The sequence below is a fragment of the Chelonia mydas genome, chromosome 2 (assembly GCF_015237465.2).
Source record: "Chelonia mydas isolate rCheMyd1 chromosome 2, rCheMyd1.pri.v2, whole genome shotgun sequence".
In the NCBI taxonomy this organism is placed as follows: Eukaryota; Metazoa; Chordata; order Testudines; family Cheloniidae; genus Chelonia; species Chelonia mydas.
Genome location: NC_057850.1, coordinates 227,430,423 through 227,444,788, shown reverse-complemented (window position 1 = coordinate 227,444,788; position 14,366 = coordinate 227,430,423). Strand labels below are relative to the sequence as shown.

Genomic DNA, 14,366 nt, shown 5'->3' with positions numbered 1-14,366 from the left:
CCCCCCCCCCCCCAGTATATTCCACTGATAGTCGACATATGCTGCAAACTGGTTGAAGAACGAGGCCTTGAATACACAGGTATATACAGAGTCCCTGGAAACAATGCTGCTATCTCAAGTATGCAAGAGGAACTCAATAAAGGAATGACTGACATCGATGTTCATGATGATGTAAGTTGGTGTTTGCTATATTTCCATTTACAATAATCTCTTCTAGAAAGTTTGTTATGATTATAGCAATACAGAGTCTTTGTCTGTCTCTCTTTTGAATACATAGAAATGGCGAGACTTGAATGTGATAAGCAGTTTACTGAAATCCTTCTTCAGAAAGCTCCCAGAACCACTTTTTACTAATGGTGAGTTGTCTTCCCTTTTGAGCTTGTTTTAGGAATTTTTTCGTCAAATATTAATCCTCATTTGGGCCTTCAAATGATTGAGAGAAAATATTAAGTGAAAACAACCTAATGAAGTAATAAACTTCCACATTTCTTTATTAAAAAGGCTAATGATTATGATTAAAATGGCTTACATGTGTGAGCTGACAGTAAATTTTTCTCTAACTGCCCAGGAATCACTGTAAATGGTTCCAAAACAGGAACATACTTTGTTCATGTCTACATTGCATTGTATGTAGTAGGTTAGTATATAGTTAGTATCCTATAATTTAGACCTCTTCCAAACCTAACCCATTTTCCTTCCTCCTCGCCTCCCTGATTTCCTCATGCTTCTGAAGTAGTTTGAAATAATGTAACCGTGCATGTCTGGATGTGTGTGTAACCACTATTCAACTTGGTAGCACAGCTGTGGGCATGGAATTTGTTGACTTTAACTGCAGATGGAACATATTTTTATTCTTTATAGGTTTAAACTTTATAGGTTGAATATAAATAGTGGGGGTTTTAAAAAATTCTGTTTAAATTAGTAGTAGGTTAATTTTTATAACCACAATCCAGTGAGATTCCCAATCAAATTATTAGAATTTATCAATTTAATTTGACACAAATTCTTTGAGCTATTTTTCAGTTATAGCTGCTTGACATATTATGTAAAAGTTGAAACAGGTTCACTTATGTTCTCTATAAAACTTCTCTCTCACATGCAGTAAAACAGATTTTTTTTCTTTTGTCAGACAAATATGCAGATTTCATAGATGCCAATAGAAAAGAAGATCCTATTGAGCGGCTGAAAACACTTAAGAGGCTGGTATGCTAACGATGAATACATTTTAAATGCAGTACAATTTAGCACTAAAATACTTTAAACGCCATACTAAGATTTTTTGTTTCAGATTCATGATTTACCTGAACATCATTATGAAACACTCAAGTTTCTTTCTGCACATCTGAAGACAGTAGCAGAGAATTCAGAAAAGAACAAGGTATCAAACCAAATATACAAGACTTTTTGCTCCATTTTACTTATTTAAACAAATTTCGTTGTGTAGGATTATTTCAGGTGATAAACCCATCTGTGTCTACCCAGCATTTTATTGGTTAAGGTCGGTAAAGTCAACATAAGGCCTTTTGTTGTGTTGAGGAGCTTTTGGATGAGACTTGTCTGTCTACAAAGTGTGTACTGGTGTAACTAAAATTCATTTTTATTTACTTGAAACTGGGTACAAACCACCTGTGTGGGCACAATTAAGTTGGTTTACAATTGGCTTTATATACATGTTGTTTAATTCTGTAACTTCAACATAAGCCAGTTGTAAACTGATTTATGTGTGCCCATGCAAGATTTCAACTAGTTGAACTGAACAGTTCGAAACCAATTTCCGTTAAAAGGGTACACGTTTTCTGTGTAGACCTGAGAAGTCTGCTTAGTCTGTTTACTGTCTGATAATTAACATTAAAGATCTCACAAAAATAGGGGTCTGCCATTATTTCATTTAAAAAATGTCTCGTTCTCCCACTGCTGTGTAGTATGTTATGCTGTACTTGATTTCAATGTTCTGCAGTTCTCAAGATTGGGCCAATACTTTGTATAGTGCTTTAGGATCCTTCAGAATAAAAGACTCTGGGTAAAACTTAAAAACCGCCTAAGTCCTATAGTCAAATGTCATTTTGGTGCGAAGTGCCTAGGTCTAGTTAACTTTCAGTGAGACTTAAGCTCCCAAGCACCTACGTCACTTGAAAATTGGAGTTAATCTCCTAAATCACTGAAATGATTTTGAAAATTTTACCCTCTGCCTAATTATGTATGATTGTTTGTTACAAATAATTATCAGATTTTGTAGATAAATAAAAGCAAACCTGTAAGAAATGGTGATAGCATAAACTGTAATATACATTTTTGTACAATGCCTAGAGCACTGTTCAGGGTGTTGTCTGATAATAATTAGACCTTATGATAATTAGACTTTATAAAAAAATTTCAGCTAATCAATCCTCAGAGCATAGAGAAGTAGTGTGGTGGTATCCCAGTTTTACAGAGCAGTGATCTGACTTGCCCAAGGCAACACACTGAGTCAAAGCTAGGATTAGGACTCAAGACATCCTGACTTGCAGTCTTGTTCTCATTCTTGTGGACCACGTTACCTCCCATTTATTATGAGTTTATTCCATGTCATGAGCATGAGAAGATAAACTGTAAGCCACAATATATAATAAAGCATAGTAGAAGTGCTGTGCTTCTACTTAGAATCATAGAAGATTAGGGTTGGAAGAGACCTCAGGAGATCTAGTCCAACCCCCCCCTGCTCAAAGCAGGACCAACCCCAACTAAATCGTCCCAGCCAGGGCTTTGTCAAGCCGGGTCTTAAAAACCTATAAGGATGGAGATTCCACCACCTCTCTAGGGAACCCATCCCAGTGCTTCACCACCCTCCTAGTGAAATAGTTTTTTCCGAATATCCAACCTAGACCTCCCCCACTGCAACTTGAAACCATTGGTCCTCGTTCTGTCATCTACCACCACTGAGAACAGCCTAGCTCCATCCTCTTTGGAATCCCCCTTCAGTTAGTTGAAGGCTGCTATCAAATCCCCACCCCCGCCCCCACTCTTCTTTTCTGCAGACTAAATAAGTCCAGTTCCCTCAGCCTCTCCTCATAAGTCATGTGCCCCAGCCCCCTAACCATTTTCGTTGCCCTCCACTGGACTCTCTCCCATTTGTCCACATCCTTTCTGTAGTGGGGGGCCCAAAACTGGACACACCAGTGCTGATGGACAAGAACGCGACTTGTGCCTCGGACTTCTTTATCCTTCTTCCCAGAGCCATGTAGTCTGCAATGACCTGCACACTTGCTTATGGTTTTTGTCATAAAGTGCAGTTTAAAAAGCAGATGATCTATAGAATCAGTGGTTTGTGTGCTGAGGAGATTATCTGATACATTTGGGTGCTTAAGTATGATAGACCCACATAAGGTCCAAAATGTTTGCTGCCTTCTCCAGGGGTGAATGGGAGTGGAACGGGTTCTGTGCATCACAGGCTAGGGTGTGCATGGACAGTGGAGATTTCCATACCTTTTGAGAGAAGTGTTTGATTAGTAGCTGAAATTCTTCCCTGGTCGAATAAAACAGTTATAGTTTGGAAGTTTCCCAGTACTTAGGGTGTCTAGAAGATGCTTAAATATCTTAATTAGAAGGCACTATTTGTTTACAGAGTTAGTATTTTTACATAATCTAGTTTTTATGTAAAATCAATAACACAGGTGGAAGATATGAGAGAGTCCTTTTTAATTTAGCTTTTCCCTGGTTATATACAACAGTTTGGGTTCTGAACTGCAATAAAGGAGTATATGTTCCACTGTACAGAACTCGACCAGGTTTTGTATAGAGGCATCTTTGCCTTTTTATCTGAAATGTACATTTATAAAAGGTTTAATGTAAAAAAGTGATGTATCAGACTTCCGAGGATGATGATATGAGCACTACTGAAAATCTTTTGAATGTCATTAATTTAACTGGCTTCAAAAACAACAGCAGTAATAGCTATAGACTGGTTGTTATGCATTGCACAAATTAAGAGTAAGTTAATTAGGAAGCCTCAGTGGCGCTTAATGTATTTTATTGTAATGGGTATTTATTGTATATCCCTATTATAAATCTGTAATGCAGATCTACTTCCATTACTTATTAGATGGAACCAAGAAACCTGGCTATAGTGTTTGGTCCAACCCTCGTGAGGACATCTGAAGACAACATGACGCACATGGTTACTCACATGCCAGACCAGTACAAAATTGTAGAAACACTTATCCAAAAAGTAAGTGAATTCATTTCATTATTTAAAAAAAAAATTTTTTTCTTGGACAGATCTGCTTTCACATATTGCACAAGTTTGGCTCTGAGTTTTGTCCCTGGAGTTGTTTTCTCAAAACTGTCCTTTTTAGTGCTGTCCACATTTGATTGTTTCACTTCCTGCGGGGTTTTCACTTTTTTTATTTTAAATTGTAGCATGACTGGTTTTTCACAGAAGATGGTGCCGAGGAGCCTCTTGTAAGTATTGTTCCTTAAATATTTGTGTTCTAATTCATTTTAGTTTAGAACACAGTCCAGATATCCTTAGAATGCATAATATTTCTTGCTGCGCCATTGTATGCTTTGCTCTTCAGAAACACCTTTCTAGCTCTCCAGTCTCTGCAGTAATGAAAGAACTAATAAGTTTCGTGTGTTTTTGTTAAAAGCAATAAAGCAATATGGAAAAATTAGAGCTCATGAGGAAACTGTGTCCTCAGGTGAAATAGTGCTGTTTTCTAAATGCTGTTGAATCATAATGAACTAATTGTGAAACGATGATGAAGAGATCTTTGTTTATTAACTGTAGACAACAGTTCAGGAGGAAAACACTGTAGAATCTCAGCCAGTGCCAAACATAGATCATTTACTCACCAACATTGGAAGGACGGGAGTATCTCCTGGAGACGTATCAGGTAACTCTTGCCTGGACAGTGTTAGTCCGTAGGCTAGAATAACCTACTCTATTAATTCACTGTAATTTTCTATATTCTTTTACTAATAAGTTGGTTTTTCTTCTTCTTCTAAACAATCATGAGTATTTTTAAGTGTCTATAGTGGTGTTTGTATGCAGTGGGGTTGTCGCTGTGTTGGTTCCAGGATATTACAAGGGCAAGGTGGGTGAGGTAATATCTTTTATTGGACCAACCTCTGTTGGTGAGAGAGACCAGCTGTTTTGCTTACACAGAGTTGTATGATCTGTTGGTCAGCAAAACTTTCCAATCTATAAGTGTAATCATTGAAAGACTGAGGGCCAACAAGCATGCATGCACTATTTTATTTATTCACAATTCTCCATGGAATAATCATCACAGGGTCAAATAGATATGTGCTGCTGTATAAGTGGTTGCTGTGATGGCAGAAAGTTTTTACCTTCTACACGGTTCTAAATAGATCTTCATCCCAAAGTTAGGAATGCAGTTAAAACTCGTTACTTTGCTTGTCAACAGATGACATTTTCATAAGTATACTGCAATATTTTTATATTAAAGCTTATTTCCTTGTGTTTATCAATTGCCATCCTGTCGGTTTGGCTAAGTACTAGCATTTGTAGGCATGTTCTTGGTGACTCTCTTTTACCCCCACTGTACTGTTGCACTAACCCAGCATGTTGTTTCCCACAAAAAGGTATCCCTTTGTCTCTAGCATTTCTTTTAGTTTTTCAAGGGTTGTTCAGCACTTACTGAAACAGTCACTCTATACTGACGTTGAAACAGGTGAAGTGGGAGGAGTCTATCACACGGTGATGTCACTAGTGGATTCTGTGATGTCACTGATGGACAGCTGGAACTGTAGGAAGAAGGAGGACTGTTGCCCACATTGTAGCTGCCTTGTCTGCAGAAACCCCCGTTTCTTGTAAATGCAAAAAAAAAAAAAATTGATCTGTGCTGTAAATTTTCTTTTAAGAGTATTTTAAACAGATCAATGCTACTTTTTAAAAGTCTTTCTGCTGTTTCTTGTTATTTCTGAAGCAGACCCTGAGGAGGAATAGCATGGTATGGTCCACCAGTTTTTCTAGTCATAAAGCATTAGCCATGTGTCAAAAAGGGGTGTGGCATGGGGCTCAGCTCTTTAATTCTGGGGAAAAAGTCCCACAAAAGTTGGAAAATGTCAAAGAAAACATGTTCTGGTCATTGTGCTAGCCCTTTCCTACCCCCTTTATAACTGTATAACCTCCGTTTTTGCTAGACAATAAAATTATGGTGTTCATTTTTCATTTCATAATAACGCTTGTTATAGAGAAATACAAAACTGGTAGCTGCTGTACTCTAGCTAGGTAAAAGTAAAATTTCACCAATATGTTACTCAGAGGAGAATACAGATGTAAAATTGGGGTTTAAAAAACACAGCACAATGTTAAAATGCTACTCCTTATGTCAAATAACTGTTTGACAAAATGAATGCAACCGTGCGAACCTCAATTTGCAGCTAGGGCAGCCAACAATATTAAGATGTTCAGTTTTGCATTGTGTATCACATCAGTCACAGGAGAGTACCCAGGACAATCCTGAAAAGGTCTCTCAGCTGCAGTTTTGCAGGGCTGTACACTTAAAACATGGATAAACATTAGCATTTCTGTTTTTTATTTAGAAGAACAGGGCTCCTTTGCCATTCCTGTCATTGAGCTGGTTCTGCCTACAATTCACAGCATCCTTTCATGGCGGTGGCTTTCTGTGGTGCAGCTTGCATCTTTGTGAGCTCTGATTATCCACTCTGTTCTGGTTTTTATTTGCTCTCACATTTTGGTCTGTGCTTGTTTCCCCCCCCCCCCCCCCCCCCCCCCCCCCCCATAAGTCCATCATTGTCTGTAGCAAAAACAAATTTTGCACAGAACTGACCATATTGTAACTGATTTTTTCCACAGACTCCGCTACTAGTGACTCAGCAAAATCTAAGGTAAATCTTTTGTGAAATTATAAAGACTAAACTTCTAATCTACTTTTAGATCTTTGCATTTTTTTTGCATTGGTTGTTTATACATGGATACATATGGCATTATTTAAGATTTTATTTTAAACACGTGGTGCTATATTCAATATTCCTTCTCCAATTAATTTTGGAGCATGAAAGTGGAAAAAGTCACTCAGTTGTAAAGATTGACTCTCATGAAGGGAAGCTGCAAACTCTGAAGCAATGTTTGTTACAATTAGGGTCTATATACTATAAACTACTATTTATTTATACATCATGTTTAGGTTATATAGTATGTTCCTCTCCATTGCTTGCCTGCTGTTGGTACTCAGACTAGTGTAACAACTTTTGCATGTCTGTCTCTATTTCAGTCTGTAAAGTATGTGTAGAATACAAGGGCAGCTTCTGCTGACGGTCATGGATCCTAGCTCCATAAGAAGCCAACTGGTATAGCCAAAGATTTCTCTTCTAAAACCCATTAGAAAGCACTTTTGAGGTAGGGAGGGGATGGTCTTGTCGGTATGATACAGGACTGGGACTCAGGAGCTTCGATCCAATTGCAGGCTGAGCCACCAAATTTTTATAGGTATGTCTGCATTGCAATTAAAACCTGCAGCTCGCCCAGGCTGTGGGGCTGTTTAATTGCAGCGTAGACATCCTGGTTCAGGCTGGAGCCAGCCATTAGGACCCTGTGAGATGGGAGCATTCCAAACATCTACCCTGCATTAAACAGCCCCTTAGCCTGAGCTTTGCAAGCCCGAGTCAGCTGGCAGGGACCAGCCATGGATGTCTAACTACAGTGTAGACATATCCTATATCAGTGGTTCTTACCAAGAGGTCCGGGGCCCCCTGGGGGGCTGTGGGCAGGTTTCAGGGGGTCCTCCAAGCATGGCTGGCATTAGATTTGCTAGGGCCCAGGGCAGAAAGCCAAAGCCCCTCAGCACAGGACTGCAGCCCGGGGCCCCAAGCCCCATCACCCGGGGCTGAAGCCGAAGCCTGAGCAACTTAGCTTCCCGGTGCCCCCTGTGGGACGGGGCTCCAGACAGTTGCCCTGCTTGCTACCCCTTAGCGCTGGCCCTGGCTTTTATATGCATAAAAACAGTTGTGGCACAGCTGGGCTGTGGAGTTTTTATAGCATGTTGCGGGGAAGAGAGACTAGAAATATGGATAGTTAAATGCAAATAAATGGAGCAGACTGCTCAGCCCTGGAAATGCCAACCTGCAAACTTCAGAGTCTTGCTATTTTAAAGCTTCCCTGACTGATGTAAGCAACTGACTTACCTTATTTATGTAGTCATTTTTTGTTGTTGTTGTGGTAATGCCTACAGTGTGCTAGACCATGGTCACACATAGGAGGGGCTTGGCCCTTGCCCCAGAGAACTTATGATCTATAAAGATTGAACAAATAGAGAATATGAGTGGGGGAAAGGATACTTATAAGAAAAGTGACCTGGTAATGATGACAATTATTGAAAATATTTTCTTATTCTTAAGGTGTCCTAAAAAGGAGGACAAATAATTAGGATCTCCCACCACCTGCCCTTTTTTTTCCTTTCTGCTTTGTGATGTACAAAGGCAGACTTAAATTTGTGCCTATTTTTTATATTTGCTATTGTGATGTTAGCATTGTACTGCGTCTCCACTCCTGAGTCTTCCAGTCTAGACACAACCAGAGTTTGTAAGAGTGTGAGCTGGGTAGTTCAGAAGGAGAGGAATTGTGAGTCAGACTGGTTTTTGTTATCTACATCAACCAGTTAACATTTGGAACAAAGGAAGACTTTATTAAATAATCAAACATTACCCCTTCAGTTGATTTATTAATAGTAAAAATTCTCAGAAACCTCCACCAGTGGCCCTTCGGTAAAACCAAAGCAGACTGAACTTGGCATTGTTTTTTCCCTAAGACCTGGTCTACAGTTGAAAGTTTTACTGGTATAACTTCGGGTTAGGGATGTGATTTTCTTTATAAGCCAAAATAGTTATACCAGTAAACATCATAGTGTGGATACCAGTTTATACCAGTGAGACTGGAATAAAAGTGACTTATATTGGTATAGTTATTCCCCTTCTTGTACAGAAATTGCTATACCAGTATAAAGCACCTTTATACTGATAGAACTGCGGAACAACTGTCTAATGTGGACAAGGCTTAAGATAATTAAGCAGAAAAATCACTGAAAAAACCAAACATGTACCACCTAAAACTTTCAGTCTGCCTTTTACTAAGAAACAAAACCAAAAAGGGTGTAAAAAATTTTAAGGAAAATCTTCTGGGGAGCACCTATAATTGTAGTGATGATGAAAACCAAACAAACAAAACATTGTCCCTAAGTACCTCACCACCCACCTTGCCATAGGCAGCCCATTAATGTTTTGTAGAAGTCACGTTGAAAGTGGGCCCTCGGGATGGACTTGAATGTGGAGAGGATAGTGGCCTTGAGGACAAGTTCAGGGAGGGAGTTCAATGCATAGGGAGTGGTCTTGGAGAAAGCCTAGGGATTCTTGTGGCAGAAGCAGACAGATGGAGGGCTGAGGTCAGTGGGATTGGAGTCAGATGGAAGGGCGACACAAAAAGATATAGAGGCAGAGCTATACAGGACCTTGAAAGCAAGCACAAGTGGCTTGAATTTGATGCAGAGGAGGAGGGGGAACCAGTGAAAGGATTCCTAGAAGGGGTACCATGGACAGATGAACAGGCAAGGAAAACTATCTTAACTATCCCGTGGAGGGGAGTAACTGGTGAAGGAGGCCCGAGAAGAGGTCACACGAATCTGAACAGGAGATGAGGGCATAAGCAAGAGCTTTAGCTAGAGAGAAGGAAAGAAAAGCTGGATCTCTTGAGTGCCTTGAAAGCAGCAGCAGAATTTGAGCCGGGCTTAGGTGATACAGAGCAAGGGGAAAGGAAGAGTCAGATGACCATCTCGCAGCTGAATAACGGGGAGATTTGTGGTGGTGTCATAAGTGACTGAGAACGTGGAGAGCAGAGAATGCTTCATGGCCAAAACTGATCTTCCCTATGTTAAGCTTAAATTGATGATGATACATCCAGGAGGCAATGTCAGAAAGATGGGCCTAGATCTGGGATTGGATGGATGGAAACAAGTCAGGAGTGGAAAGGTATATGTAAGTCTTCAGGCTGGAGATGGTAGCTGAAGTTGTATGAGATCACTCAAAGAAAAGGTGTAAAGTGGGAAGAGGGAGGGACTGAAGTTCGAGCCACGCAGAATGTTCTCTGTCAAACAGATCACACTAGATTCTGATGTTGAAGAGGGTCTTTTTAGGCTCTCTGGAGTCTCCTTAACTACTTAATATAGCACCCAGTTAATAATTGCAGTTGGACTGTGGCAGACAGAGGGACTCTGCTGCAAAGTAGGGAAAGGGAGGATGTAGGGTGCCCAGTGTGGCAGTGCAGGCCAGACACGCAGAGCAGTATTCCCTGAAGAAACAGCAGTGAGCACTATGGCTTTGGAGACCAGAATACCCACATAAAATCTCAAACCAATGGCATGCTGGTACATGTTTTAACTGCTAACTGTGTTCCTTTATTTTTGTTCAAAACAGGGTTCTTGGGGATCTGGAAAGGATCAGTATAGCAGGGAACTGCTTGTGTCCTCCATCTTTGCAGCAGCTAGTCGCAAGCGGAAAAAAACAAAAGAAAAACCACAACCAAGCAGCTCAGAAGATGAGTTGGATAATGTATTTTTTAAGAAGGAGCTTGCTGAACAATCTCATGGTGATGTAACAAAAGAGGAATGTGAGAGAGAGATGGCAGAAAGAAAACAAAGGATGTTGGTTCTGAAAGAAAAAGAGAACAGCACTAAAAAAGACATGATTGTTGCAAAGGATGAAAAGAAATCATTGAGGAAAGAGAGCATCCATTTAGAGGAGCCTTCACCACCTTACCAACAAAAATATACAAAGTCACCGAATCTCAGCCACCGGTTAACGGTACAGAACGATAGTCCTAAAATGCCTATTTCACAAGCCTCATCCCAGGTTGAAGAGACAGTGTCTGACTCTGGCACTATGCTTAGCACTTCTTCCCAGGCTTCCCTGCACAGATTTTCAGGCAAAAAATTAGCCAGCCCTGAAATTAAATGCATTGAATTTTTAGCTGCTGATGTCAGTTCTATCACCTCAGATTACTCAACCACTTCATCTACTACGTATGTAACTGGCTTAGAGTCTAATATGCTGAGCCCTGAAGTGCAATCGGTGACAGAAAGCAAGGGGGATGAGGCTGATGATGAAAGAAGTGAATTGATCAGTGAAGGCCGTCCTATGGAAACGGACAGTGAAAGTGATTTCCCCGTCTTTGCTACAAGTTCTGCTGCTGAAAGGATATTCAGGGGGAAAATGCAAGAAGTGCCAAAAACAAATCGGAGGAACTCCGAAGAAAGCGAAGTAAGTTGTACTGAGGGAAGTTCAACACCAAAGTTAGACAGCCGCAGACTGTTTAGCTCTCATAAACTTATTGAATGTGATACGCTATCTAGAAGAAAGTCTGCCCGGCACAAAACAGATAGCGAAGGATCAGGGGATGCCAAGAGTGAGAAGGAGTCGCCTGCAATGACCAGAATGTTTGATATAATGAAAAAAGGAAGATCAACAAGCAGTTTAACTACATCAACTAGAAGTGAAACTGAAAAACAAGAACCTACGTGGAGACTTAAAATAACAGACAGATTAAAACTGCGTCTCAAAGCATCTGCAGATGATATGTTTGGTATAGGAAATCAAAAATCTAGCTCTGCAGAGACCTCAAAGAGAAAAAATATCAGGCGAAGGCATACACTTGGAGGGCAGAGGGATTTTGCGGAAATAAGTGTTTTGAACGCATGGAAAGCTCAAGAGCAGGGTCAAAGTAGAGAAAGAGAATCTGAGCTTTCAGCTGTGAATCGGTTGAAGCCAAAATGTCCAGCCCAGGACCTCTCAATTTCAGAGTGGCTTGCACGGGAACGTTTACGCACTAGCACAACTGACCTTAATACGGGTGAAACTGGAGAGCCCAAACTTGAGAACACTAGCTTAACAGATGTATCAAAGGCAGATCTGCCTTTATCTGCAGAGATGCAGGCAGATGAAGGCAGTTCTTCTAGCAGCTTGACTTCGATCAATAGAACACCCCCTCTGTCAGGACCACTCCAGCCTCCTGACCAGGTAAATGGTGAAACTTATCAGAGCATGAACAAAAGCAGCTTCAGTGCAGCAGTTGATGCCCATCCTCATAAACTCTCTGGGACCCAGGTGGTTAGATCTCGATTTTACCAGTATCTTTGAAATGGGAAAGGTCCACTACAGCTTACTGTTACACTTCCCAATAACTCTGTATATATTTTCCTGTACTGTTGTTTTTATGCAGCCTTCATTTGGGCTGGTTTCATCCATATGCACTGTGGAAAGTCTTTCACAGTGCATTACTACAGCCAGAAGAACATTTTAAAAAAAGTTAAAAGTATATATCTATTTTAAGAAAAAGTATATTTGATGGCTGCATACAAATGTTGAACAAAGCATCTGATGCAACATGCTATGTAGTGTGTATATGGTTTGATGACTGAAAGTTGGTCTGGCATTAGTATGCAGAAAAATTGTTCTTTTGGGTTAGTCACGAACAAGTGCCTCATCATAAATTCATTTGGTTTGTTAGGGTGCCATATTGTTAATTGTTAAATTAGAGAAACATACTACAAACAAACAAACGCATTTTATTGTTAACAAATTTCATTACATTTTACAGATTTTAACACAGGTGGATACAGAGCTTCCATTCTTTAGGCATTCCAGTTGGATCTCTGAGTTTTATATTCCAATTTTAATACAGTTTTTGTGTTTTATGTGACTTGAATTTTTAATCTGTAAAATAAGTAACTTAAATGTACATATTACATGTGTATCTTTTCTTCAGATACGAGATTTGATATAAATGTTGTAACATAGGCGTGTAGATAGTGGATCCTGGATGGAACTGGTTTCTTTTATTGAGAAGAATATAATTCTGCATGAAGACTTAATGAATTCAAACTTGTATCATGCCTGTGTGCATCTACTTAAACACTGGAAATAAAATTGTTTTTGTGACTCCTTGAATGGCCTGAATTTCATTCTAATGAATAGTTCTAAAATGATTGCTTACAAGTTGCAGTCCGCAACTGCACCCAATATAAGAAAACCTGCAATTATTGTCTGGAATGAATGACTGTCTCTGTGTGGAAAGAGGCAATTCAAAGGTTTTGGGTTGCAGAGTGTAAAGAAGCTACTATTACAAATGTGTGAGTTATTCATAGGTAAAGGACTCTAAGGTTTTCAAACCTTCTGTGTCTGTGGGACAGTCCCGCAAGTATAGCATGTGACAGAAAGGTTCAGATGTGTAAATTTCTTTATTTTGATTTTTAAACTCCATTTATAATCTGGCCCTATATCATACACCAAATGAAGTTTATTTGGTTAGGTGGTCCTCCTTCAATGTGCCGTTTCTGCGGTACTCAGGAAAATATGAAAATATCAATAATCCTTCAGAATCACAGAATGCTGAATATCTTAACCCTTAATCTCTGGTGTTTTCCATACCACCAGCCAAATCAGTGCTCTCTTTCATAATTCATTGTAAAGACCAGCTGATGGATTGTGAAAACTCAGAAAAATTTCTATTTACAAACAATTCTATCTACATGTTATACTTGGTTTCTCCTCTTTTATTGCCTAGCATATTTGTTCCTTACTTTGTCCACTGCTAGGTATTTGCCCTCTAAGTCACAATCCTCTGTTGGTGACATGAAAGTTAATTGCTCTAAAGAGGGTAACAATAATCCTGTCACTCATAAGCGGGGAATGAGCAGCAGGAGCACAAAAACTCTGTGCAACAAAAATTCTGTTTTCATGCACATGTTCTCAGTACTAACAAAGCGCGATGTGTAGGCAGGCTTGGTTCCATATAGAGCCTTTTTCATTTTGTTCAAAATGGCTGTAATAGTTCTGTACTTGAATCTATATCTACCTTACTTTTCACAATGGAAATAAATGTTTCTTCACAAGGAACAGTACCTTGTTTGATAATGTTCCATGAAAATTCTCTTTACTGAAGTTTTGTGTATATGTCCGTGCCCAGTAGCAATTGAAATAAAAATTATTTCTGTTCTTATTGTCCCTCTAACAACTTTTAACTACACCTTTTCCAGATATACTGTGATGCTGGTGCATAAGTAGCATCTCCATTTGAAATATAAGGAAAAATCAATCTTTGCTAGCTTCTCAAAGTCAGTAGTTTGTTGGCAGTTTAATTTCACTCTTCAGTCAGGACCAAAAGTCTCCTTTTTCAAGCACATTTCAGCAAGGGACTTCAACACCATGGATACTATGTTGCTCTGATATTCACATAATAAAAGTACATGAAAATATGAATGGAGTGCAAGTGCCTTTAGACATCTTTTTACGGGTGAAGCAGATTCTCTAAGAAGCAAAGTGCGTACTATTACCTGTGGAACATGGGAGACCCTCCA

General features: G+C 39.6%; 1 protein-coding gene across 3 annotated transcripts in view; it reads left to right on the top strand.

The window, feature by feature from the left end:
* ARHGAP21 (Rho GTPase activating protein 21) overlaps window positions 1-12,957 on the top strand; it is a 194,278-nt gene extending 181,321 nt beyond the window's left edge. For all 3 annotated transcript variants that reach the window (XM_027820951.3, XM_027820952.3, XM_043541347.1), the window contains 9 exons: window positions 16-171; window positions 278-356; window positions 1,130-1,203; window positions 1,289-1,378; window positions 4,079-4,204; window positions 4,396-4,437; window positions 4,766-4,871; window positions 6,821-6,852; window positions 10,429-12,957. In XM_027820951.3, coding sequence (XP_027676752.3) covers window positions 16-171; window positions 278-356; window positions 1,130-1,203; window positions 1,289-1,378; window positions 4,079-4,204; window positions 4,396-4,437; window positions 4,766-4,871; window positions 6,821-6,852; window positions 10,429-12,147 — 2,424 coding nt within the window. In that variant the 3' untranslated portion in view covers window positions 12,148-12,957. The remainder of the gene's footprint in view (window positions 1-15; window positions 172-277; window positions 357-1,129; window positions 1,204-1,288; window positions 1,379-4,078; window positions 4,205-4,395; window positions 4,438-4,765; window positions 4,872-6,820; window positions 6,853-10,428) is intronic.
* Window positions 12,958-14,366: the final 1,409 nt, after the last annotated feature.